The sequence below is a fragment of the Chiloscyllium plagiosum genome, unplaced genomic scaffold (genome assembly GCF_037043375.1).
Source record: "Chiloscyllium plagiosum isolate Xiang-an unplaced genomic scaffold, Cpla_swu_hap1 HiC_scaffold_4, whole genome shotgun sequence".
NCBI lineage: Eukaryota > Metazoa > Chordata > Chondrichthyes > Orectolobiformes > Hemiscylliidae > Chiloscyllium > Chiloscyllium plagiosum.
This window is the reverse complement of record NW_028270142.1, coordinates 93920421-93948282: the sequence shown is the minus strand read 5'-3', so window position 1 is coordinate 93948282 and position 27862 is coordinate 93920421. Positions and strand designations below refer to the sequence as shown.

The 27862-nt window shown below is 39.0% G+C and overlaps 1 protein-coding gene across 6 annotated transcripts in view; it reads left to right on the top strand.

Moving 5' to 3' along the window:
* Nucleotides 1–27862, top strand: part of myom1b (myomesin 1b) — a 165032-nt gene that overhangs the window by 50520 nt on the left and 86650 nt on the right. For 2 of the 6 annotated variants that reach the window (XM_043688207.2, XM_087986482.1), the window contains 12 exons: nucleotides 2072–2213; nucleotides 4805–5004; nucleotides 6143–6199; nucleotides 7111–7235; nucleotides 8040–8223; nucleotides 9004–9178; nucleotides 12048–12169; nucleotides 17084–17122; nucleotides 21590–21786; nucleotides 23110–23236; nucleotides 24795–24979; nucleotides 25564–25678. In XM_043688207.2, coding sequence (XP_043544142.2) covers nucleotides 2072–2213; nucleotides 4805–5004; nucleotides 6143–6199; nucleotides 7111–7235; nucleotides 8040–8223; nucleotides 9004–9178; nucleotides 12048–12169; nucleotides 17084–17122; nucleotides 21590–21786; nucleotides 23110–23236; nucleotides 24795–24979; nucleotides 25564–25678 — 1668 coding nt within the window. Of the gene's footprint in view, nucleotides 1–2071; nucleotides 2214–4804; nucleotides 5005–6142; nucleotides 6200–7110; nucleotides 7236–8039; nucleotides 8224–9003; nucleotides 9179–12047; nucleotides 12170–17083; nucleotides 17519–21589; nucleotides 21787–23109; nucleotides 23237–24794; nucleotides 24980–25563; nucleotides 25679–27862 lie in introns of all 6 variants that reach the window. The other 4 variants (XM_043688211.2, XM_043688215.2, XM_043688209.2 and 1 more) reach the window with 3 other exon arrangements.

The following is a 27862-nucleotide window of genomic DNA, read 5'->3' as shown; positions in this document are numbered from 1 at the left end:
GGTTATTAGCTCCTTGAAATATGACATGCCAGCTATGATTCTGCCTTGGGTTAGACAGAGTGCATTTTCTCCTCCATTTTAATTTACTTACCTGTTAAGTCCATTTCATTTGACACTGACTAAGGTTTTCTTGCTATGTTGCTGCTAAATCTCTCAGGAGTCAAAGAAATTATTGTTCGATGGGAAGTGACCAATTAATGTAGCCAATGCAATCGCTCAGTTCAACTTCTTACCCAGAATCCACAAACCTGACTGCCCTGGTTGACCTATTATCTCCGTCTGCTCCTGTCCCACTGAAGTCATCCTTCATATCTTGTCTCCATCCTGTCCCCCTTGGTCCAGGAATTCCCTACATATGTTCGGGACACCACCCATGCCCTCCACCTCCTCCATGATTTTCCAATCCCCGGCCCACAATGCCTCATCTTCATCACGGACATCCAGTTCCTAGACACATCCATTCCCCCATGGTGAAGGGCTCCAAGCCCTCTGTTTCTTCCTCTCCCACCGACCCAACCAGCCTCTCTCCACCGACGCACTCATTAGACTGGCAGAACAGGTCCTCATCCTCAACAACTTCTCCTTCAAATCCTCCCACTTCCTTCAAACCAAAGGGGTAGCCATGGGCCCCAGCTATTCCTACCTCCTCATAGGATAGATGGAACAATCCATCTTCCGTGGTTACACTGGCACCATCCCTCACCTTTTCCTCTGCTACATTAATAATTGTATTGGTGCTGCCTCGTGCTCTCATGAGGAGGTTAAAAAGTTCATCGATTCACCCACAATTTCCACCCTGACCTCAAGTTTACCTGGACCATTTCGGACTGCTCCACCCCTTTTCTGGACTTCTCCATCTCCATCTCTGACAACTGACTCAATACAGACATCTACTTCAAAGACACCGACTCCCACAACTATCTGGACCACACCGCCTCCCAACACCCCCCTCCTGTAAAAACGTGATGCCTTACTCTCAATTCTTTCACCTCCCCTGTATCTGTTCCCAGAAGGAGCAATTCCACTCCAAGATATCCCAATAAGTCCTCCCACATGATCAACAATGCCTTCCAGTGCATCTCCTCCACTTCCTGCAGCTCTGCCCACGACCCCCCCCCTCCAACCGCAACAAGGATAGAAACCACTGGTCCTCATATTCCACCCCAATAATCTCTGTATACAGCCATTTCCACCATCTACAATCAACCTAACCACCAAAATATATTTTCCACCCCACCCCTCTCTGCATTCCACAGAGACCATTCCCTCTGCGACTCCCTCAGTTGGTCTATGCCCCCCACCAACCCCGTCTCCACACCTAGCATCATCCCTTGCTACTGCACGAGGTGTAAAACCTGCACCCACACTTGCCCCCCCCCCCCCCCTCCCCCCCAACCTCCATCCAAGGCCCTAAAGGATCATTTCAAATCCAGTGGATATTTTCTTGCACATCCACCCACCTTATTTGCTGTGTCTGTTGCTTTCAATGTGGTCTCCTGTACATCGGGGAGACAGGACACCAACTCGCAGAGCATTTCAGGGAATATCTCTGGGACACATGCATCAAACAACCCCACCGCCCTTTGGCCAACCACTTCAACTCCCCCTTCCAGTCCGCCAAGACATGCAAGCCCTGGGCCTCCTCCAACGCCAAATCAATGCCACAGGCCAACTGGAGGAAGAACGTCTCATCTTCTGCTTTGGGACCCTACAACCACACAGCATCAACATTGACTTCACCAGTTTCTAAATCTCCCCTCCCCTCACTTCATCCCAGATCCATCCTTCCAACTTGGCACTAACTATCCTCTCCACCCTCCCCACCGACCTATCAGAATTACCCTCCCACCTCCATTCCCCTATTGCCTTCCCATCTACCTTCCTGTCCTGCCCTGCCCCACCCCCACTCCTCTGTCTATCTATTAGTCCCCTTTCTCCCTCCACATTCCCGATGAAGGACTTATGTCCGGAACATTGACTCTCCTGCTCCTTGGATGCTACCTGGCCTGCTGTGCTTTTCCAGCAGCACATTTTTTGACAATGTAATCAGAAAGCAGTGTCTCATTTACAGATGCTGATGCAGAGGTTGCAGGTGCCCCGGGAGCTCCTTTGGATGTCTATTGCTTAGATGCCAATAAAGATTATGTCATTGTAACCTGGAAACAACCAGCAGTTGATGGTGGAAGCTCCATCCTTGGTTACTTTGTTGACAGGTGAGTGGTCACTCACTGTTTCTCACTGCATTGATTTGAAGTTCTAATTGAATTACAGTAATTCTATCAAGGCAGAATATTTTACATTTTTTTTGTTAGTTTCTTTCTTCTTCCTTGAAAGTATTTGATTCCTATCAGAGTAAAGTTACCTGAATACTGAATATCAGCTTCCCTCCATTATCCTAATAAAAGGTTTTACCCTGAAATTTGAAGGTCAGTGGGCTCTGGAGAGGGCTGGTCACATCACTAGAGTGTCTAAAGTATAACAGCATGTTGTTGTATATAAAGTTATTTAATCCAATGATGAATGGAGAAATGTGGTAAATTTTTAACTTTATTCCTTCTCTAGTTGTTCTCTCATGCCATTGATCATAGCGAATCAGAGAATATAATATTTGTCGTGGTGTTTTGTTATTTCTTCCTCTGTCTCTTCTGTTGCTCTGTTTTAAGAGCATAGACTACAATGAATAAAAGCAGGAATTGGGCAGTTGATTCTTCAGCCTGTAGTCAATGCAGCCATGGCTGATCTGTCCCATCAATTCCACCTTTGTGCACTATCTCCATATCCTTTAATTCCCTCAGGATCAAAACATATATAGATTGCTAAGTTGAATTAATTCAATAATTGGATATTCACTGTCCAGTGGATTAGAAAACACTTTAAGCAAACAAACGTCTTTCCATCTCATTCTAACATATCATTCTGGGACTGTGCCTTCGAGGTTAGATTTCCAAGCCTTGGAAAACAACCTCTCAGCATTTACCTCATTAATCCTCTGAAGGATTTAATAGTTTTTATTGAGATCATCTTGTGAATTAGAAGAATGAGAGTAAAAGCTTAGTCTACTTAATCTCTTCTTAATGGTCAACCCTTTCTTCACATTAATCCATCTATTGAAGCTTTGTTGTTACATGCATTTAAGTCTTGTATATCCTTTCTTAGGTAAAGAGACCATAAAACTGTACACAGTAGTTCAGGTATTGTCTCACCAAGACTCTGCACAATTCTATCAAGACTTTAATTCTTATTCTTAAATTCCTTACAAATAAAGTCAAATGTGTCATTTGCTTTTCTAATTATGTGCTGAACTTGCTTGTTAACTTTCTATGATTCATGCACAAGGATATATAGGTTCCATTGAATATGAAAATTCCCAGTCTCTTGCTATTTAGAAGATATTCTGTTTTCACCGCAAAAGTGAAAAACACTTTTCCATCTCCATGTTCTTGCTCACTCATTTAACTTGTCTATATTTCTTTCCAGCCTTCTGACTCAAAATTTACCATCCCAACTAACTTTGTATCATCAGCAAACCTACATGTGTTGCACTCATCTGATACATGTGTGTGTGGGCTTTATGAATCTAAAGCAGCTATATAATAATGTCACAGGGTTGTTTTCGACATTGGAATAAATAACACTGATGGACTATGTTAGACATTTAGAAAGAAGCTAAATCAAAAATGGAAGATTTGTTAAAATATGGCTTTTAATAACATAACAACAAATTCTGAAATTTGTATTTCTTGGAATCCCATGTGTTGTTGTATATAATATTAATATGCAATAAATAAGGTTCAACAGAAGCCTAAGCTTGAAAACAGTTCTTGATCTTATCTTCTCCTTGACCACTGTGTACTATACACAAAGTCTTAGGTGTGGCCCTAAAATCACATGGCTAAAGATTGTGTCTTCATTTATGTTCTCTCTCTTAAATTCTTTGATTCTTTTCTGTCATCCTCTGCTGCTCTCTGTCTTAACTCACTGCCCTTTTTGTGTGGATCATGGAAGAAGACTTGGCCATATACCAGAGAAAAGAATCACTAATGGCCTTTTTCGGGATAGGAATTTTCTACACAATAAAATATGTAGAAGTTTCAGTTATTAAGAAAAAAGGCAATAAAAATGAACCAGAAAACATTCTAGCAATTTAGTGGAGTTGGTAGCTGGATGATTTCACCACTGGGTGAAATACTCTCATCATAAAATCCCCCGTTTAATGTTGGAAACACACATCATATCACCACTTGCTGGAGATACAGCAAGAGCATCCCAAATACCAACTTTAATGTATTGCAGCCTTGTGAATTATTCAATATTTCATTTCTGAGTTTTTTGATTGCAAAGTTGTAGTGAGTAAAAATGTTTCACTTGTGCAAGATTACATTGTAACTGAACTGATTAATAATACACCTTTTGCTCCATTCTTGTTATAATGTGTCATCGTGATTCTTCCAATCAGCGATGCGCCTGTGTCACGACAGTCCCACTTTCCAATTCTCACTAAATAAACTTTGCCCAACAGCAGACCCTTGCAGAATGCCCTTTATTTTCTAATGTTCCAAATGAAAATATACACTTGATAAAAGACCAAAGACTTGTGTAAAATGAAAAAACGAGATCTGCAAGCACTAAAAAAACCATAGTTAGGTGGAATTTAAGTGTACAAATTGTAATGCACAACACTAATTTATAATACTTTCGTAGAATAGTGATGGCGGTAATCTATAAAAATGTTTTGTAATTGTAAGAATGGTAACTAACTAACTCCACTTCTAATCAAGCAAACAATTCATCCCTTTTTCTACAGATGTGAAGTAGGAACCAATCATTGGGTTCAGTGCAATGATACCCCAGTGAAGTTTGCCAGGTTTCCTGTCACTGGGTTGATAGAAGGTCGTTCCTACATCTTCCGTGTGCGTGCTGTTAATAACGTTGGAATTAGTAGACCATCCCGTGTATCTGAGCCTGTTGCAGCCTTGGATCCTGCTGATAAAGCAAGGCTGAAGGGTATGCCTTTTTTTCTATTAATGCTTGCTGTTAGGGATGAAATCTTTAAAGAGTGACTCCTTTAACAACTCATGTTTGGCAAAGTTTTAATATTAAACGCAATGGATCAAAATATTAAATCCAACATTGGCTACTCAGAATTGATCTGTGTTACGTGCAAAGTGATAGAAAGAGCAAGTAAAGCACACCAAAAGTGAAGTAATCTTCTGTGATTTGGTAGTTAATATATTGGAGCAGCAAGATCTGGAGCCAACAGTGGCATATCGATTTGATCTCCACTGCAAACAAGATCCTGAATCAGATGAATTAGGCTGAGGGTAAATCTCCTATATTGATAGATGAAAAAGTAAGGAAGGATGCACCATGCAGTTTGGTGCCTGATCCACAGTAATGTTGGTAATATATCTGGTGGCTTGTCTAAACTCTCAAAACAATTGTATACAAGGTGCCTATCAGTGCTGTTTGATCTATCATTAAGTTGTACAAGCATAGTCAATGTACAGAAAAGGGTAAGGTGGTTTTGACTGGGGTTGAGTTTATTTTTGGTGGGAAAAGATGCAATGCATCAAGGTCCATTTCCTCCACACTGTGAAATTTCCCCAATGTAAGGAAAGTTTGACTGAGTTGGGGTAATTTCTAGTTTATGGAGAACAAATTGAATCCACTGACTTATCCTGCAACAGAATTTGGTATCCAATTTGAGGCAGTCATCACCTCCACTAACACCAATTAAGATAAATTAAAATAAACCCTAAATTATCTGTCTAATTATTTCCTTCTGAACAGTATTAATCCACTCTCCATATTTTTTTTGAATTCCTTCTTCTTTAACTTTCTACAATAATTTTCAGTGGATAATCAAAGCAAAACATTTCTGAAAGTCAATAAACACCACATCTATTGTATTTCTCTCAGCCACCATATCAGTCACCCACTGAAAAAATGCAGTATTTTCATTGAAAAATGCATCTAATAATTTCAGATTTTTGAAAAAATTCTGTTGACTAATCAGTGTTCATTTTTTGGGCTATGTCCTTCCTCCTATCTTTTCTAACTCAATAAATAAAAAAATTTAAAAATTGATCTCAAGGCTTATTGAAGACAATGTTTTATCTTTTTTGTATTATTTAATTATCAGGAATCCCATTAGCCCCCTGGACAGGACAGATTATTGTAACAGAAGAAGAACCAGCAGGTAAAGAATGCATCTTTTTGTAAGTGTATTAATCTGCTCTGATCAGACTCAACCTGTAACAATTTGGAATCAATCAAAATATTTTTTTTCTGCAATGTAGATAATCCACATTTTCCCCTCAGGCAGTTTCAGTAAATTTGAGAAGATGAGTGTTGACAGTTATACTTTAGGGAGATTTTAATTTTTGGCAGGTGACTGGCGGAATAAGCCAAGTTCCCAATCTTGTAAGAAAGAGACCAGAACAGTTGGAAGCCCTGGGTTTCTTCAACCAAACCAACAACTTATTGGTACAAAATGACCTCCTTGTTCAATCTCGCTGAGTTTAGCTGGAACATGTCAACCAAGGTCCAAGTCCCAGGGAAAGGTTTTGATTATATAAAAGTGGATGCCTACATTATTTTTGTTAGACCCAAACAAGTATTCCTGAAGCTGGCTGTATGAAGAAAGAGGAAAGGATGTTGTCAAAATTTGACACCCCACTTAGACAAACCTATATGCTTGCGCTTTATTAATAATCTAGTGAAAGTAGAAATTGTAAAGTCGACATTTTCAATTAAATTTTTGAAGCCTTTATACCGTACAACACTGCAGCAATTTCTTAGCCTTTTTCATCATACGTTCCTCTGGTCTTTACCCCTACACTGAAACTGGGCAGCATCTGTTTTTCATCTGGAAATACATTGAGCTCAGGAAGTTGACAAGCGACGAGAGTATAAGCAAATGATGGGTGTAGGACCAGCGTGGTAAAGTTCCACTGTATCTGCATGGGGCTATTTAGGCCTTGGATGTTTGCAGGAATTTTGAGCCTAAGAGTATCATAGCCTTTCTCAAATGATAATCGAGGAAATAAATCTTTGAGTATTTTTTCACCCCTGAAGTAAAGTGTTGCTGTCCTACGTATATGCCAACAGAGGGTGTGGTGCCTGGACAACCTACAGAACTAGCTGTGACTGAAGCCACGCGGAATTATGTGGTCCTCAGCTGGAAGCCTCCTGGTCAACGTGGCCACGAAGGAATCATGTATTATGTAGAAAAGGTAAACACCTCCAAATGCATGTGGAAATAAGTAAAGCCACTTCCAAAATGGTTTCAAACACATGCGTAAAATTGTGCTGTTAAATGTCAGCCTATGCCTGGTGCTTTTTAAAAGGGAATTAAGCCGTTAAGGAAAATTCCAGCCAAGCTTTACAGAATGCTGCGCTTAGATGTAACTATGCAGGTTTTCATTAATGTTCTTCTCTGTGTACTTGATGCATTAGATCATCACCTTTCCTAAAATAATTTTATAGCAGATTTTAACATGCAGGAAGCTAGTGTAATGTTCACACCAAGTCAATCTTTAATCCCTATTTTACATTAATAAAACTAATAATGGACAAGTATATAACCTTGCAGTTTGAATATCTTACTACAGCTTTTACTTTGCATCTAAGGGACATCTCTGAAATATTGACCATGACTTTTATAATTGTTTACACATAAATGACATGCTGTTAAGTATATCTAAATCACTTGTACATGAAGTTATCATTGTGACATATTCATTTTTGTCCTTCTATAAACAGAATAAGCCATCATTCCACTTCCTACCTACACAGCTAAAGCAGCCAACCCAACAACAGTATAAATATGATGATCAGTATCTCAGTAGTATATAAGTGAGCCTGATCCCAGCAGAATCACCAGTGTCAGTGCTAACAGGGAATGTTGAAACCTAAGTGAGCCATCAATTGATATAATTGAAAGCATTCTGCCTCCCAATTAGTAGCTATAAAACTATTGCCTTATTTACTCATGGTTTTTTATGCTCATTATCCCTTTATTTGCTTGTTTGGGTTAGTGTGTTGCAGGCACTGAGGACTGGCAAAGGGTTAACCCAGAGATCCCTGTGAAGTCTCCACGATTTGCATTGTTTGATCTGGCTGAGGGTAAATCATATCGTTTCCGTGTCCGCTCTGCTAATTCTGCTGGCATTAGTGAGCCTTCTGAGCCAACAGAATTTACTGAAGTAACGGACAAACTTGGTAAGTATGAATTATAAAGTGAACATAAATCCACTTGCCATGCCTGCTTTCTTATCTTACTTTATAATAATTGTTATCGGGATGTCACCATTCCTTGACTGGATTTATACAAAATACAGAAAAGGGTTGAATTAGCAGCTTGTATGGTATTAATTAACAGTTCCTATGATTGCGATTTTTGAGAAGATATCTAGCTCAGGTTATGATATGGATATAAGTTAGCTCACTGAGCTGGAAGGTTTGATTTTGGATGTTTTGTCACCATGACTAGGAAGAACTGGAAATGACATCACCCACCTTAAGAAACCAAGACCTATAAATATAGAGTCAGGACATACCATCAGTGCTTCACCGGAGACACTCTCTGATGATGTTACCTAGTCATGGTGATGAAACATCTGAAAACAAACCTTCAAGCTCAATGAGCTAACTTACATCCAGTTCCTATGATTTATCTTCTTGAATGTACAGCTTAAGTCTTGTTCACCCTTCTTTTACTGTTGCTGCTCAATATTATCAATGTGGTGTCTAATTGCTGAAGAAACAGATTACATTGAGTGAGACACAAGCAAGTTTACCTTTTCTCCACAAATTCTGAAGGGTGAAGCTTTAATTTTTTTTATCCTAGGGTATTCCTTTTAAAGTAAATGCAAAAAAAACCCTATAGTTCATAATTGTCAAACAATGGTCAATCACACAGGATATATACAGCCTCTGAGATCAGGCAAAATAGCCATGTTTATTTCAATACTTTCTAAATTTTTGTCTTTTGCCTTTCAGATGTTCCAAAAGCTCCAAGCCATGTTGTGCCTTCGAGGAACACAGATACTTCGATGGTTGTCACTTGGGAAGAGTCAAAAGATGCAAAGGAATTAGTTGGCTACTACATTGAAGCAAGCATCAGTGGATCTGGAAAATGGGAACCATGCAACAACAAACCAGTGAAAGGCAAAAGGTAGTGCTGAAGGCTATTAGAGAGTCTTGCATAAACGAAGCAGAGGAAAGCATAAGGCAGAATCAAAAGAAATGCATTAGAGAGAGAATGGGTGGGTATGAAGAGGGTGATCCAGAATTTGTCCATAGGCATTGAAATAGTCTTGAAATCCCAGAGATGCTGATGTCACTAACGTCTGCTTGGTACGTGTGTCTGTGAATTAAAAACAGAAAAATCATCAATTCATATTCCTTTATATTACGTATTCTTTCGCTACTGCTCTTCACAAATGAAGGAGATACCATGTCAGAAATGGAGAAAAGGCCTGGAATAGAAGTGAACTTCATTGTTAGTTCTGCGTAAGGCATCCTGTTTGCTTGATATTTTTCATCTTATTTCATTGAATGTCCTTCTGTTTTGCAAGGTCACGGAATCACAAGGCCTCAGGTGAACAGGTGGAATACATTCATCTAATCAAGAGAGAATGAAAACACGTTGGTAGGGCCAAGCAGTACGAGGCTGGTCTCTGGCTGTTTTGAAGCCTCCATTAATAACAGTGGAGCAGTATATATTCCATTAACATAAACCACATGATCAGTGGCTTCAGGGAAAGTAAACATAAAACTGTTTTCTTTTGGCAGGATTTCTGTTTTTCTTTTAATTGCTATCTTTTCAAGTAATACCTGTTGGAACAATTTGAACAGAAAGTAATCTATAAAACTTTTCCTTTCTTTGTAAACTTTCAAGAGAAAAAAGATGTGTTGGCATGTGTGGACCCTCAGTGTGGCTGCCCAGCCACTTGGTTGCACAGGCTTCCTCCTCAGAGGTGGAGGTGGAGCTGAGAGTCTGTGGGCACTGGCCACTTAGCCAAGGTTCCCTGGGTAGAGCTCGTGTCTGCATAAGAGATGGGAAGGAATTAGTTGTAGAAGTTGGATAAAATCTTGGCCAGGTTAAGAATGAGTTAGCACTGGTGGCAGTGAGAGAACAGCATGGCACAGAGTCAGTTACCCATTGTCTCTCCATCCACACTAGATGTCTTCTCCTGCCACATCTAATATTTTCTCATCATAGGGAGTAAGGAACCTGTTGTCTGTTATCCCCCAACCAATTTTGGCCTCCTTGGTCCAATTAAAGGCCAAATTTTCTCACAATATGATGAAGGAAGGGACTGAGCATAATGAAAATGAGTGCAAGAATGTTTAGTGGCGATGCATGAACAAATAAGTCAGTAAGGTATCCCCAGTGAGGTATGAGGATACCAGAAACCATGATTAGTTTGGAAGGATGAAGAATGTGAGAGTTAGTGATTAGGCATGATTTATCTTATCCAATATGCTATAGATGGTGAGATGCATATGCAGTGACCGAGTTAGTGAATGGTGGTCCTATGAATGTGATATAGAAGTGAGAGAAGGTGATAGCATATGTCTATCCAGAGCACAGACCAGCATTGACTTTCAGGTAGACTCAGGTAGTCTCAGCACTGACTTGTGCTGCAAATTCTGCCCAGGCCAGGCTGGCAAGATCTGGTGGCCTGACCTTCTTTGGCAATCTGCAGTCAGCTCTCCATCTACTAGCACCTCTATATCCTTGTCCTGCAGGTGGGAGCCAGCTTGCCTTTACTCTCAGACATTTTCAAAGTTCAGAGTCAAGTACATAGTTTGTGAAGTAGTTCCTGGCTTGCGGTATCTGAAGTAGTCTGCAGCTTGGCATTAAAAAATTGTGCGAAAGGTGTGTAAGCTGGAATGTCCCAGCAATGGTCGGCACTTCTGTCTCGCTTGCCATGTGATTTCACCGAAAAACTCACTTCATTACACTATAAGATATAGAAGCAGAAGTAGGCCATTTGGCCCATCGATCTGATCCACCATTCGATCATGACTGATATATTTCTCAACTCCATTTTCCCACCTTCTCCCCGTAAATCTTGATCCCCTCACTAATCTAGAACCTCTCTATCTCTGTCTTAATTACACTCAATGATTTGGCCTCCACAGCCATCTGTGGTAATGAGTTCCACAGATTTACTGCTCTCTGGCTGAAGAAATTCCTCCTCATCTCACTTCTAAAGGATTGTCTCTTCAGTCTGAGGTTGTGCCCTCATAACTCTCCTACTGCTGGAAACATCTGCTCTACATCACTCTGTCCAGGCCTCTCAGTAATCTGTACATTTTAATGGGATGATCCCTTATCCTTCGAGACTCCACTGAGTACAGACCCAGAGTCCTCAAAGCTCTTTGTATGACATATGACACTCAACAGCTCAGTTGTATTATTATGATGTCTAACATTGAAAATTCACCACAGGTTATGGCGGATTGTGCATTGTGAAGTTCACTCACCATTGTGCTTTAACTACAAATGGTAAAAGTCAGCCCCATGTGTCAGGAAGGAGAACTCGTGAAATTCTGCATTTGGATGGCATGGGATAGTCAATGCCAGTGACATGGTACACAGAACACACAGAAATAGGATCAGTGCACAAAATATGTTAAACCACAACTGGGAAAGATCCTAAATATGTAAGGGCATGACCAAATAATGAGGCATAGCAAGAGATGCTTACATTAGCATCAGTAAATGAGTCAATGTTACATAATCAGACTTTTAGGACTATGTTCCATCAGAGTGGGTAATCCCTATTAATAAACCAACGAGTGGTTCTGTTTCACCTTAATTGTGTAATATTGGTTCTCATTTTATTGTGGCACAAAAATGAAAAAAGATGGAGCATTGTTGTGTAATATGCTTTCCATTGAATGCAACACTTCCTATATACCTGATACTTGTGGCCAAAATAATAAGAACAAAAATGTTGACTGGAACACATACAAAGAAATATTGTGTAAATTCATTGATTGATGTTGTAAATGAAGTTTTTGTTTTCTAGATTTATTTGTCATGGATTACAAACTGGACAATTATACAAATTTCGAGTTAGGGCTGTCAATGCAGCCGGGCTTAGTCAATTTTCACATGAGTCTGAGGCTCTGGAAGTCAAAGCTGCTTTAGGTGGGTAATAAAATTTAAATTGTTGCTGTATGAAGATGTCATTTGTGAAAGTTCATTTATTTATTTTTGAAAGTATATTTACTTAATTTTGAATATGTATTTATGTATTTTTGAATTCCATTTAATCTGAAAATTAATCTATTTAGTTTCAAAAGTATATTTAGAGTCATAGAAATGTACAGCACGGAAACAGACCCTTTAGTCCAACCCGTCCATGCCGACCAGATATCCCAACTCAATCTAGTCCCACCTGCCAGCACCTGGCACATATCCATCCAAACCCTTCCTATTCATATACCTGTCCAAATGCCTTTTAAATGTTGCAATTGTACCAGCCTCTACCATTCCTTTGGCAGCTCATTCCATACATGTACCATCCTCTGCGTGAAAAAGTTGCCCCTTGGGTCTCTCTTATATCTTTCCCCTCTCACCCTAAACCTATGCCCTCTAGTTCTGGACTCCCCCATGCCAGGGAAAACACTTTGTCTATTTATCTTATCCATGCCCCTCATTATTTTATAAACCTCTATGGGGTCATCCCTCAGCTTCTGACCCTCTAAGGAAAACAGCCCAGCCTATTCAATATCTCCTGATAGCTCAAATCTTCCAATCCTAGCATGATCCTTATAAATCTTTTCTGAACCCTTTCAAGCTTCACAACATCCTTCCAATAGGAAGGAGACCAGAATTGCATGCAATATTCCAAAAGTGGCCTAACCAACGTCCTGTACAGCCACAACATGACCTCCCAACGCCTATACTAAATATCCTGACCAATTAAGGAAAGCATATCAAACACCACCTTCACTATCCTATCTACCTGTGACTCTACTTTCAAGGAGCTATGAATCTGCGCTCCAAGGTATCTTCGTTCAGCAATACTCCCTAGGACCTTACCATTAAGTGTATAAGTTCTGCTAAGATTTGCTTTCCCAAAATGCAGCACCTCACATTTATCTGAATTAAATTCCATCTGCCACTTCTCAGCCCTTTGGCCCATCTGATCAAGATCCTGTTGTAATCTGAGGTAACCTTCTTCGCTGTCCACTACACCTCCAATTTTGGTGTCATCAGCAAACTTACTAACTATACCTCTTATGCTCACATCCAAACCATTCATATAAATGATGAAAAGTAGTGAACCCAGCACCGATCCTTGTGGCACTCCACTAGTCACAGGCCTCCAGTCTGAAAAACAACCCTCCACCACCACCCTCTGTCTTCTACCTTTTGTTTAAGTATGAAAATACAATAATTTATTTTTAGAAATGTATTTACTGATTTTAGAGATTTCTCTTTAATTAATGAGTTACTGTTTCCACAGTACCATCTGTTTCACTTTACCATCCATGATGTCTTAACTCAATGTTCTGATCATGCACTGTGCTTATATCACATGGAAAAGTGTATTCTTTTCATTGAGACTATCCATTAGCCACTGTATGAAATCTCACATCAGCCTGCCTCAGTCATATGTTCCAAAGCTGACCTGATTCACGGATTTCCAGCCTTGCTCCAGCATTATGTAATGTATCTCATAAAACACCATCATGTGCATATCTTATTCATACATAAAATCACTTAGCTTCTTTTCTGTTCTGCATTTGCTACAATTTTTGCTTTTTGCATGTTAACAATACAAAAGCTCATTTAATGTCTGTTTCTATGACTGCTGATGCCTGCTTTTAACAGATCATCACCTGTCGGCAAACATTTTACAAGCTCCTTAAATATGTGAAATGGCCACCATGCAAAATCCTGCATTTATCAAAAACTAATCTGTGCACCACTTACTCATCATCATTTAGCATTTTTCCTTTGAGTTTAACTAAATCAAGTATTTTCAAAATCTAAATGAAATATATTTAATTACTAATGATGATAGAAGTCTTTGCACTCATTTCCAGTTTAAATCAACAATTGGTACTGAGCAACTTGTGAGACCTATGTTAGGCACCAAAACAAAAGGGTAATTGCTATGATCAGATAGCATTGAATTAGTGTATAAATGCAGCTATTTAAATGGCCTAAAAAATTACTGAAACAAATTATTTTCTTCATTGGTCAAATAGTTCTGTTGTATAGAATGCCATACCTATTGCCTGTACAGAGTATTGCTAATATATTTTTCATTTAAGCTATGTGGGGTCAGTTAGCTCAGTTGGTTAGTAACGTAAAATGATTCCAATAGTGTGGGTTTAATTCATGCTCCAGCTGAGGCTACCATGAAAGACTCTTCTTCTCAACCTCTTCCTTTGCCTGAAGTGTAGTTAAACTATCCCCAGCTGTTTCTCTGTAATGGGAGAGCAGCTCTCTGGTTTGGGAAGACAATGCTACTTTACATTTAATACATTTAAGTGTTGGAGTTGTTGTCGTGGAGTCTGGAGAAGGAGTAGTTAGGGATGAGTTTCAGGGCTCAGAGGCTAACAGGAAGGTTTTACTGGTGTTGCTCATGCAGCACTTAACACTTTTTAGCAGGAGGATCTGCACTGTAGTGTAATGGTTCTTCTGGTCCAACTCAAGAGCTTTAAGGCCCAAAGAAATTGCTGGTTGTCTCTTTATTTCTTCCTCAATGTACGTCTTTGGTACTCTATCCCTTTGTCTTGCTCATTCTCTTTTTTTTTCTGTTATTTTTTCATTTTTATCTATCACTGTTACTTTCCCTCTTTCTCTGTAAATGAAATTGATCTTATCCAGCAGTACAAAATGTCCTTGTAGCAAATCGCAGTTCATGAACTTGATCAAAAGGAAGTCAAACATCTTTGAAAATGGACTGCTAGTTCATTAACTGTTTTTTTTCTGCAGTGGCGTGATGTCTCAGAGGTTAGCACTGCTGCCTCATAGTGCCAGGACCTTGCATTCAATTCCAGCCCTTGGGGACTATCTGTGTGGAGTCTCCATGTTACCTGTGTGTCTGCATGGCTTTTGCTGGGTGCTCTGGTTTCTTCCCGTAGTCCAAAGAGGTTAGGTGGATTCACCGTGCTAAATTACCCATAGTGTCCAGGAATATGTAGGCTAGGTGGATTAGCCATGGTAATTGCAGGGCTATATTGATAGAGTGAGTGGTGGAGTGTTGGGAATTGGTGCTGGGTGGGATGTTCTTCAGAGGGTGGTGCAGACTTGAAAGGCTTCAATCTGTGCTGTTAGGGATTCCATGAACTGAGAAAGATCAGTTTCAGTCTGTCTGTCTGTTTTTAGCTCTTTTTGTGTATGGTTACATTAGTCTTCATGAATCAACAAATGTGCTTCTTGTTCCTTTCTCTTTTTGGATTATTTTCCATTTGTTACTTTCTTCCTGTGTCTCTAAAAAAAATAATCTTTTCTCTGTGTGTTTATCTCTCTGTAATTGTCTTCTTCATACCTGGTGCTTTCTTTTGTTATTCCAGTGATCTCATTGAACTGTATTCTTCTACTTTCACTGAGCACAGCAGATCCTTTTTTCTCTGATGATTCATAGAATCCCTGCAGTGTGGAAACAGCCCATTTTGGCCCAACAAGTTCACACTGACCCTGCAAAGAGTATCCCACCCAGATGCATTCCTCTACATCTCCCCTGACTAACACACCTAACCTACACATCCTGGAACACCATGGGCAATTTAGCATGGCCAAACTACCTAACTTGTACATCTTTGGATTGTGGGAGGAAACCAAAGCACCCAGAGAAACCCACGCAGACACGGGCGATCATGAAAAATCCACACAGACAGTCACCCAAGGCTGGAGTCAAACCTGGGTCCCTATTACTGTGAGGCAGCAGTGCTAGCCACTGTGACCACCCTGTCACAGTAGAATCTGGACTGGTGATCAACCAAGAGGTTGCAGTGCAGTTACTGTCAGGTTTTTTGTGAAGGGCAATGAGAAGGACTATAGAAAGTGTGGGATATTGGTCGGTGGGAAAGTAGTGAGGTATTATCAGGAGCATACCTTTGGCCTTATTATACCCATGTGAAGTACATTGTTTTCCTACATTAAAGTAAGCTGCTATTGCTGCTGCATGTATATTTTTCACATTTGCCAAAGATGTCAGAGAATGAATTACACAAGTGTAGGTGGATAGGTAGCATTTATTAACTGGAGTGGATGTATTTTTAATCCAGGTTGTTAGCTTTGCATGGGAAATAGGGGGAGGCACTAGGTAGTATATTTGAATTCTTTAGGGGATAGCTTGCAGCTTATCTTTTGTCAATTTGCAATTATGTGATGAAATTTATTTTTACAGGTTTGCAATAGGGTGAGTGGGAAGCTAAGTCAATGGATGCAGAGAGTTGTTTCGTTACAGTGCATTGAGCAGAATTTCTTTCTGAGAGAGAAAGCTTTTTTGTGCAATAGGTTTGGTGATGCATGAAAGTAAAAAGAAACTTTAAAAAGGGGAAAATTCAGTCATTTGTCCAATGAGGATAAAATAAATTGATGGGCATTCAAAGAATTAAGTTGAATGCTGTTCATGTTAGGTATAGGAATTATGAACTGGAGTTATGATGTTTAAATAATATGACATAAACCATTTTATTTTATGGAGAACAAGGTATATTATGCAGGTTCTCATAATTGTAAAGTAATAATTAAAAGCCTCTAAATGTCATCAGATGTATCGAATAAACAATACTCTGTTTAATAATTGCAAAAATTGCTTTTGTTTAAATTTCATACTCTTTTGCTTCTGAATGTATGATGCTATTGGTTGGTAGTCAGAGTCTTGTCTGCTATAGGAACAAGTACATTTTACTCATGGTTTTGAGCTTTGCTTGTTGCTATGTTAAACCTTCAGCAAAACATTCTTGTACCTCTTTCCTTGTTCTTTTGTATGGCGTGTTTGTCTTCATTTCTTCATCCTTGAAAAAATGAAGTATATCTTTTTGCACAAACCGATGTGTTCATGAATGCCTGATTAATTACTTTATTTAACTCTAGGAGGAGGAGTGCCTCATGGTGTGTTTCCTGAACAAAATGGTAACATTGGTGGACTAACAGACAGCAGTGCACGCTGGGATGGCAAGCATGAGGCATCTCAGCTCGCACATGACACTTTACTAAGTTGTGATGCTGTGCTTAACAGACGCCTGCTGCCCACTGGCTATGATAATTTTCCATGCATAGAACCAGATACACCAAAGGAGGTAAATGCAGAATGGACAAGCAAGTCTAATCTCAGAAGCCCAGAGGTACAGGACATGTACGAGGAGGGCCCAAAGAATAAAGATAAGCATGACAAGGGCCTAAAGATGCAAGACATGCATGAAAAGGGCCCAAAGGTTCAAGACATGTACAAGAAGGGTTCTAAGGTAGAAGACAAATATGAGAAGGGGCCTAGAGTACAAGATATGCACAAGAAGAAGGAAAAACTAGGTGAGAAATCAGGAAAACAATATTGAATTTAAACACAAAGAGGTGAAATCATATTCTGGGAAGAATTGATTGGGTCTTAATGAATGTGACTAATACATTTGTTTAATTGTTAGAGAGATTGATGAATGATAACAAGAAGCTTACAGTTTAACAGCTCTCATGTCAAAGGGAGTCCCCACACATTTTACAAACATGCTGAGTGGAAGCAAAATGTAGATATCTAAGAAATGTATATCAAGGAGGTTTGCAGACATATTAGTGAATTATTTGTAATGAGCATTTCAAGGAGCAAGGGTCTAATGGGGAGATGTTATACTCTGATGACCAACTGGTATGTGAATCACAATCTGGTTTAAGACCAGTCGGGACTAAGGGGAAAACAGGCAACTAGAGAAACTGTAAACAACATAAATAAAATCAGAATTTTCACAGTTCGGATTGGGAGAGTTACGTGGAGTTTGCAATAAAGCTTAGGAAGGAAAGGAGTGAAATCAGAAAGTCCTTACAGCTGTTTTGTTGGAAATGACATTTGCATTTATTGATCAGACACTCAGTCTCATAAGTTCACCATTGACCAGTTAAACCAGAAAGAGAGTTGGGCAGATTATTTTTTCACTAAGTGCTAAGAGGCAATTACTTCCAGGTATTTCCTGCTACAGCAAACTGTTCACATCCTCATCAATTAGCCATTATATTTCTATATGGCATTCCTTTCAGAATTCAATTAAAAGCAAAATAAAATACTATATTATCCTTTGGATGTGGGCAACACGAGGGTAAAGCAGCATTTATTGTCCATGTTGAGTGGCGTAGGAGAATAAAGTCAGTCTCAAAATGTGTAATAAATATGTTAACTGCAAGGAGGATTGTAGAAGGCTTAAGAAAAGTATAAATAGATTGATAGGTTGAATAAACAGATACTCTTCAGCAACTTAGTGGCTAAGTGTGTGGTATTACACTGAGATACTAAAAAAGGAATGGGAATACATACTTTAATACAAATACGATGTGAATGAACAGAATTTCTCACGTGTTAGTGCAAGTAGATAAAAATATTGGAAAAGGCAATTGTATTTGAGTTTTAAAGATCAGGGCTTGGCAGACAATAGTAAAATGACTTTTTCTTTACAAATATTAGCTGGTAATCAGAATTAAAATATTGCGTCCAATCTTGGGAATCTCATTATAGAAAGTGATAATTTATCACACTATTTTTGATTCATAAACAAATTGCTGCTTCTAATCCTTGAAACTAATTGTACTTAAAGAGGAAATGCTAATAATTAATTGTATCTCTTTAACCTAATGACATGGATAAGTATGATTCCTCTCTAGGTAAAGAGCCTGTGTAATTAGTACGGTTCAATAACGAAACTTAAGAATTTGTTTCGATGATGCATCTGAATCCTGATCAAGACTGAAGTTACAAACTGAAGGATAAAATATGCTTCAGTTCAGCTGCTCATCTTAGGGACAAATCCAAATTAGGTTTGCATTGTCCTCATGTCCCAATTCTAGTCTATCATCACCCCTGAGATCGCTATTAGCTTCGGATCTGATAATGCCTCATATTTAAATGCTTAACCTTGATTTCAAACCTCCCATGGTCCTGCTAATTTCTCATTGCATAACTTGCTCCAGCCATGTAATCTTCTAAGAACTCTGTATCCCTTTTTTTTCTAATCAACCTCTTCAGAGATGTTATGACACACCTCTCAGGTCTCCTGGTCCAGGGGTAGGGACACTACTATTACACCACCAGAGGGCATCTCAATGGGCACTTCTGTACATTGAAAGCATCGATTGTTCCACTACAGATGCCTATACTTTCAACAATGCAAGTTCTAAGCCCTGGAGTTCGTCCCTATACCTTCCACATTTTCAATTTGCTCTTCTCTTTAACAGTCTCTCTAAAATTTACTTTACTGAACAAGGTTTTGATCAACTCTCCGAATGACTCTTTATTTGGCTCAGTAGCAATTTTTGAAAAATCTGATGGTATCTCTGAGAAGTTAATTTGGATGTTTCATTACAGTAAAGGTGTTCCAAAACATTTGTCTTTAAAGAAGTGTTCAAGTAAGCAGCTGACATCAATTTTATGTGGGGTTTTTGGCTGAAAGCAGTTAATTAGCCAGGCAGTTGATGAACTGAATAACAGTATAATAGGCATACCTTGCAGCTAAGAATAATTGATCATTAGCTGTGTACATAAATTCAATTCCTTCAAATTTGTCACACTCAGTAACCTAATAGTTCTATTACTCCTACTGCCATAAGACTCAACTTAATTTTTTAAAATGATACAATGATAATGTTTTTATCTATTTTTATAATTGCTTCAGTTCTGCGAGTGAAGGTATGTGTTTTGTGATGTCGTGTTAATTTCACTTAAGTAATATGGTAACTTAACAATATATTTCACAGTTCTTGGTGGAAGATGAGAGGTATTGTGATGTTTTTTCACTTGTGTGAAACACCTTTGTAATTCATAAACACGCTTATAGATATTTGGTACAGCGAATAATTCTAATACACGATCACCAGTGTGATAGCATTGATCAACACGTGTTTTCAAAACTATAGATATTTCTTGAAGTATTTTTCTTCCAACTTGAAACATATCAATTTTTCTTATATGCTTATACTTTATACTTCACTTCCCAACTTCCAGGAAAGGCACTGACTCAGTAATTTTCTGGTGGGAGATGAGAGGAAACAACCCTGGTTATTTTACTGTGTGATATTTTGTTTTGTTCTGTGGAGATGCAAAAGACTTGACTCTGACACTCTGTGGAGTCTCTAAGCTGGAGAATTCACTGTATTTTGAGTCATGGGTGTGAACTATTATATGGTTATTAACTCTTATTTTCAATGAGTTTGTACCTTCCTTAAAAGACTGGACAGAACAATGGTATTAAAACCTCTTAGGTATTCTGTAGCTAACATAACTAATTGTAATTTCAAGACTTCCTCATTTAAAAAAATGTCAATCGAAGTTAAGTGAAGTTAGATTCAGTAAGTGATGTCTTACTGAGTTTGCAGTTATGAGTAAATACAAGAGAAATGAATGTTTCTAGCAGGAAGACAACAAGCTGGGATACCACTTTGTTTAACACCTAAATGAAAATGAAATGCCGCGGTTTCTCTCAATTTACATGGTTAGTTATCCTACACATTTAAACAATTTCATTCCAATAGGATGGTTAATTGGCAGTAACTTGGAATCTGAGTTTTTGAAAACTGATTCTGGTAGAGTATAGACTGTTTCTCATCACTACACATTTTTTTTCTTTCCTTTGTTTTCTGCTTTTTTGAACACACAAAAAAAGAGATCAATTTTAATGCTTGAACTCAACTTCTTCAGCACAGACTGAAGATTAAACAGGAGGCTTTCTTATCTACATAGCACAGTTACATCTTGTTTTTTTAACAAATTAAGTATTCCAGGCAGCTTGAGATGGTATGTTTAATTTTTGGGTAAACTCTACTATGTACCAATACATGGGTTACTCTTCATTCCTGTCTTATAGAACACTGAGAAATATTTGGGTTAAATTGCACAATATGGTATTAGTAATGATTATGTCAATACAAGTGTATGAACACTCAACAAAAGTGTTAACATATTCATTACTAATACTGTACAATTAAATTTTAATCTAGTGTGGAAATACTATTGCCCTTTGCAAGAACTGAATTATGATGATGTGAGGTTGAACAATCAAGAGAAAGCCACAGTCTAGTTATTAACTCAGTTTTAGTAAAAATGTCATGTTGAAAACAGATACAAGGCATTTGCTGAGCTTATGTTTTGCCGGCATTCCTTATTATGATTCAACTACAATGTAAAATTCCATAACAAATGTAATTTAAAGTCATAATCAATACAGGACATGAAAAATGCACCATACTGATCAAAGCCAAGCTTCCTTCAGTTATACTTGTAAAATGAACAAAAGACCTCATTGAAGACAGAGCACAAAAATGATTCAGGTGGTGAAATTTGAATTGAAACGATTGAACTGTCAAGTGGAATTGAATGTTAACCTAATGCACTGTGTCTACAAATAGCTGCTCCTCCACCACCTTATGGGATTACAGTTCTTGAAAGTGTTCGTGACTCCATGGTGTTGGGATGGAAACAGCCTAAATTCCAAGGTGGTGCTGATATTACCGGCTACTTTGTGGATTATCGTGAAATTATTGATGGTATTCCTGGAAAATGGAAAGAAGCCAATATCAAAGCTATCACTGAGCGGGCATACAGAGTAAGTGAAACAAGAACCTTTTCCCTTAACATGTTTTTAGAAGCTGCAAGGGTTCAATTCTTAATATTCTCCTCATGTGTTAATTTAATATAGGAATAAATATACATGTTATTCATTATATACACATTTACACAGCACTTCTATTAAAATAAGTTTTATTTTGTTCGACATTATTTCAGGTCTCCTTTCTTTCATTCCATTTGCAGCATTAATGTGAGGATGTTACCTACATCCTGGGACAACTTATATTAATTTCAATGGAAATAGATTGCTGTTGGACACTGGCACATAATTAGCAGGCTACACACATCTGAGGATTCAAGCATCATTCTCTCAGAAGATACTTGAAATCTAGCTGCAAAGAATTAAATTGATTAAACTTTTACCATAACAAGTTAACCAATGTGAACTAAAACTGAAAGCCTGGAAGTACCCAACAGGTCAGGATCGGTGAACAAACCGAGTCATTGAACGGACCTTAATAGCCCAGGATCAGGAGGGAGTTGTTCCCTTCCTGGCTCCCTCAGTTAAATAAGGCTGGAAGGGCAGAAATTAGCCAATAAACACCCCTAAGTGAACAATTGAGGGTCTCAGTCCAATGCCTGGTGACAGGAATTGAGGAGAGTTTGAATTGTGGGCCGGCCCCGAGGTTTACACTGAAAGGCCTGGTCCTGAGGAAAATCTTGGACATGTTGTGCTTCATGGAGATATAAGTGCCACCTCCTCAGTTGAGCTTACCAATTCATTGAAACTGTCCCCTGCACCCCTCACCCCCATCCCGAGCCTGCCTGACTGACGGATTGGTGGAGTTGCCATTGGCTCTACAGCGATGGAAGAGCCCACTGAACCAGCCATGAAATCAAGCTCAATGTTACAGAATGGTGCCCTATTGTTTTAATTGAGATATTTGAAAAGAGTCAGGAAAGAGTCAGGGCTGGAAAATAACACAGGGATCTGTGATTGCATTAAGGAAATGACTAATTAAATGTCAAAACAGATGCTGGTACTAGACGATAGGCAGTGATAGGGGGGCAGGCATTGCAAAAACAGATGGGCCCAGAGGAGGTTGCAGCAGAACAACAAAGATCAGAGAAAACAAGAAAAATCTGCCAAACAAAGCAGGTTGCTGTGGTCAGCTAGAATTTAAAACATTAACTCTTTGTCTTTCTACAGAGTTTACCTGGCCTGCTAAGTGTTTCCACTATTTTCTGTTCTCACTTTTCATTGCCAGCAATCACAGTATTTTATTATTGTCATAACAGTATATCAATGTGTCTATATTGTCTTCCTCTAATTCTTAATCTGGCTACTTCCTTCTTATAGATCCATGACCTGAAGGAAAATATGGTGTATCAGTTCCAAGTTCGTGCAATAAACATGGCAGGTGTTGGCCTTCCATCTCTACCGAGTGAGAAATTTACATGTGAAGAATGGACTATTGCTGTTCCAGGCAAGTCTACTTCCTCTCTGAAACAATAGACTTACAATGCACGAAGATTAAATTTATTAAAACAAGAATAAAAGACATTTATTTCATAGAAAAGGTTGTGATTGGGATGAGGGCACCATAAGAAGCAAGGAAGAGGTCCCTTGATTTCTGTGGAACCCAAAGGAACTGTTTTGATTCTTCTGGCCCCAGAGAAACTTGCAAAAACTCAAAAATTTAAACTTTTTGGGGAGACCTGCAGTTCAGGAAAATGGAATTGGCATGTGCCATACATAGTCGACCCATTTATGTTCATAAGTTGCAATAAGGCTTTGGATATGATTTTCATAATTGATCAGCCTTTTTTTTACATCTTTTAACTTTTATTATTAATGTATTTTTACGAATCCATCTGTTCAGAGATGTTATAACACACCCGTGAAGAAGGTGGGACTTAAACCAGGGTCTCTTGAAGTCAGGGGTAGGCATATTAACAGTGCACTACAAGAGGGCCCCAAAGGTGACAACTTCACGGTGATCTTCATAGGAATTCAACCTGCATTATTTGCACCTCTCTACTTTGCAAGCCAAACATCTAGCCAACTGAGCTAACCAGCCAGTGAACAGCCTCCATTTTGAGGCCTGCCTTGGAATTATTTCAGGTGTGCACATGGGGTCACAAGATCCTCACCAAATCTTCGACTGTCTAGTTGTACATTTCTCGGCAAGTAGTCAGTAATTCAACATCTCCTTCGTTTCGAGTGCACAGTACACAACAAAACAAATGCTGTTCACTATGTTGCATTATCCTACATTGTTTGCACATGCTAAGCCTCTTAATTATTAGGACTCCTGCTGAGCAAATGGCAGATGGAGCACACTGTTAACTACATGACTAATAGACTCTGTCAACAGCATATAAAATAACTAAGATGCATGAGATACTAAAGGGAATTGATAATGTAGATGTGGAGAGGATGTTTCCACTTGTGGGGCTATTTAGAACAAGAGGTCATAGTTTCAGGAGAAAGGGTTGCAGATTTATACCAGCGATAATTACTTCTCTCATTGGGTTGTGAATCTGTGTAATTCACTACCGCAGATTGCAGTGGATGCCAAAATATTGAGTAAATTTAAGGAGGAAATAGACTGATGTTTACTTAGTAATGAGTTGAAGGGATTTGGGGAACAGGCAAGAAAGCGTGGTTGACACCGCGATGAGATCACCTGTGATCATATCGCATGGTGGGGCAGGCATGAGGAGGTGAATTACCTACTCCTGCTCTCAGTTCATATGTTCTAAATGTCACCAACTTGGACAAGAATTCCAAGGGTCACAACTTCTAGAAGGACTTGTTTCCAATTGTTCTAGAAATAGGCATCAAAAATATATTAAGAATGTTCTCACACTTAAGAATTTCTTATTTGGATCAACTACAATTTTTAGTAACGTACAGGATAATAATATTTAAGAAGAAGACCAATCATTAATGCTGAAAACATTGACAATAAGAATGTAAACATTACCATGATGCCCAGGCTAATTTTTATGTGAATTAATGCATTTTGCAAACTAATACAGGACCACCTCATGACGTCGTGTACACTGAGGTCAGAAAGAACTCACTAGTACTGCTCTGGAAAGCTCCAATCTATTCTGGCCGCAGTGAGGTGACTGGGTACTATGCTGACATACGAGAGGCAGATGCAGATGATGAAAAGTGGAGAAGTGTCAACGAAAAGGAAATATCAAAGAGATACATCAAGGTAAACCAATCAGATTGGAATCCCTATTCTGTCAGATTAATTTGATGAACACAATTTTTCAGATCACGCTTTTTTGATGAAATGTCCAAACATTACTTTGTTCAACATTCTAAAATTGCAAAGTCAATGAACATAGTAATTACTAAAGGCAAGTCCTCATCTTAAATTAATATTTCAGTTATTTCAGTAAACTCCAATCTTGTACAATATATAACATTGATCTGAAAAGGTGCAAATTGGCCTCCCTGTCTGTGTGCCATCTGTCATGCTGGTAAAAAGCCACAAAATGTGTGTGTTGTGCCCATACCTGAACAAGTTTGGATATTTACAATACAAATAAAGGCCCCATATGTATTTGAGGACTTCAGTGGAAGACTATTGGACTTCTCCATTTCAATCTATGGTTTGTTTATTGAGTGCCAGAAGCTGAGGTGCAGAATTGAAAAGAAGATGGGTATTTTAGTCATGTGTAGGCAAGCAACTCAACATTATCGTTACCCTTGATGGAATGTTGATATAAAGGGACTAACAACTAAAGTTTAAATAATGTCAAAGTCTCACTATTACCTTAAACTTGTCCACAGGTACAAGGTCTGAAAGAAGGTGTGAAATATGTTTTCCGTGTGAGGGCTGTGAACAGGGCAGGAGTTGGAAAGCCATCTGATTTAACAGAGCCAGTCACCGCAGAAACACCTCCAGGTTTGTTTTGTTAGTTTGCACAAACAAGAGACAATTTTTAAAAAAGACCTTATTTAAAAGAGAAGGGGCTGGGGGAATCTTGTGGAAATATTAGGACTCTTAGATGCAAACCAGAAAAGTGAGCCTATCTTGCTCCATATCTGGAAGATCCACCATACCATGCGTGAAATGGGCAGTTGACAAGCCAAAAGTGGGCTTTTCCTTAGGCTCAAGGACATAGGGGCAGTAGTTCTGTCCATTAACAGCTGCTGGCCTATCAGAGACTGGCCGATGTATTGAATGGCAGTGCCACTGAGAAAACTATGGCTGGTGTTGGTACAAAACCCACAGGAGGCCTCTGTTCAACATTTGATTTCAAGGCCACAGTCATGTTTTGGCAAAGGGGTGGAAAGAATTGTGAGATTTGGGTCATCGGTGGGGGGGGAATGGGGAGGTAGGGGATTCAGTGGTTCAGGCAGGGGGTTGACCTTCAGTGGTCTCTAGGTTCCCAATTCCAGGTTTCTCAAACAATCATGTATCCTTGAACAGAAGCTTTTTATCATGCTTAGTGAGTGCACCACCTACAACTGACTGATTACCAGTAGTGGCAGGGGGAATTTCTTTAGAACATAAGAACTAGGAGCAGGAGTAGGCCATCCAGCTCACCATAACCGTTAATTTCTTTACTGTTCAAAACAGTTGGTAGTTTAGCTTTAAAAACATTTACTGAGGAAGCCTCAACTACCTCACTGGGCATGGAATTCCACAGATTCACAACCCTCTGGGTGAAAAGGTTCCTTCTCAATTCAGTCCTAAATCTGCTCCTTCTAATTTTGAGACTATGCTCTCTTGTCCTAGTTTCACCCACCACTGGAAGCATCCCCTCTACAGTCACCTGAGGTGAGAATCAAACCCTTGCGCTGTGAGGCAGCAGTGCAAACCACTGAGCCACCGTGCCACCATCTTGCCAATTCCCGTGGACATATCCCTGAAGGTTTCTCATTTTCTCAACTCCTTTGGCTATCATGCAGTTTATTGTGTATTCCTTGCTTTGTTTGTCGTCCTCAAGTACATAAATCTTATACCCTTCCAGGTTGAATTCCAATTACCATTTTTCTACCCATTTGACCAAAGTATTGATATTTTCATGCAGCTGACTGACATCTTCTTCAATTTCAATGACCCAGCCAATTTCCCAATCATGACTTTCAGATGTAAGACTAAATTATTAATATATACCACATCAGCAAGAGATGCAAAGCTGAACCTTGTGGAACACCACTGCAAGCCACTTTCCAAACCCAACAGTGTATTTTGCTGTTTTATTACCCTTTGCTTCCAGTTATTGAGCAATTTTGGAACCAGCTCATCATATTGACCTGTATTACATGGGTGTTAATATTTCTGACTAGTCTGCCATATGATCTTGTCAGGTACTTTCATCAAATCTATGTAGACAACATGTACTCCATGACGTTCCTCAATCTTCCTTGTTATTTCCTCAAAAAGTTCAATTAGTTTTAAGAGACATACATTCTTTAAACAAAATCATGCTGGCTACCCAGAATTTAGAATATCCTTTATTGTCACATGCATTCAATATAAAACACAATAAAAAGTGTGTACCGTCGCTCGTACATAGGCACCATTTACATTAACTTAGAATAAGATTTTTATAAAAGATAACTTAAAGAAAGTACAATGTTTCCTTCTCCGCTGCTACAGCATGGCACCAGTGTCCCACTCTGGGCTTTGCCAGCCCATGCCATGCTGCCGAGAGTGTCCCGCTCCATGGCTTTCCAAGAGACTGTTAATTCTATTTCTCAATAATGATTCCAGTAATTTGCCCACTTATTGCACACTTCTTGAAAAATGATACAATATTTACAAAACTCCAATCATAATACATCACCTGTATCTAGTGAGGATTGGAAAACTATCCTTGGCGGATCCATTATTTAACAGCCTAAGATAAAATTCTTTCGGCCCTGGTGATTTACCCACCTTGAAGGAGGTCAGTCCCTCCACTACATCTCTCCTCATTGTGATTGTTTTATCTAATATTTCACACTCTTGCTCTTTAACTAGAATGTCTGGATCACCCTCTCAACTTTGTGAAAACAGAAAGAAAATGCGTATTTAGAACCCTGCCCACATCATCTGCGTCCGCATATGCATTATCATGTACATCTCTGATAGGTTAAA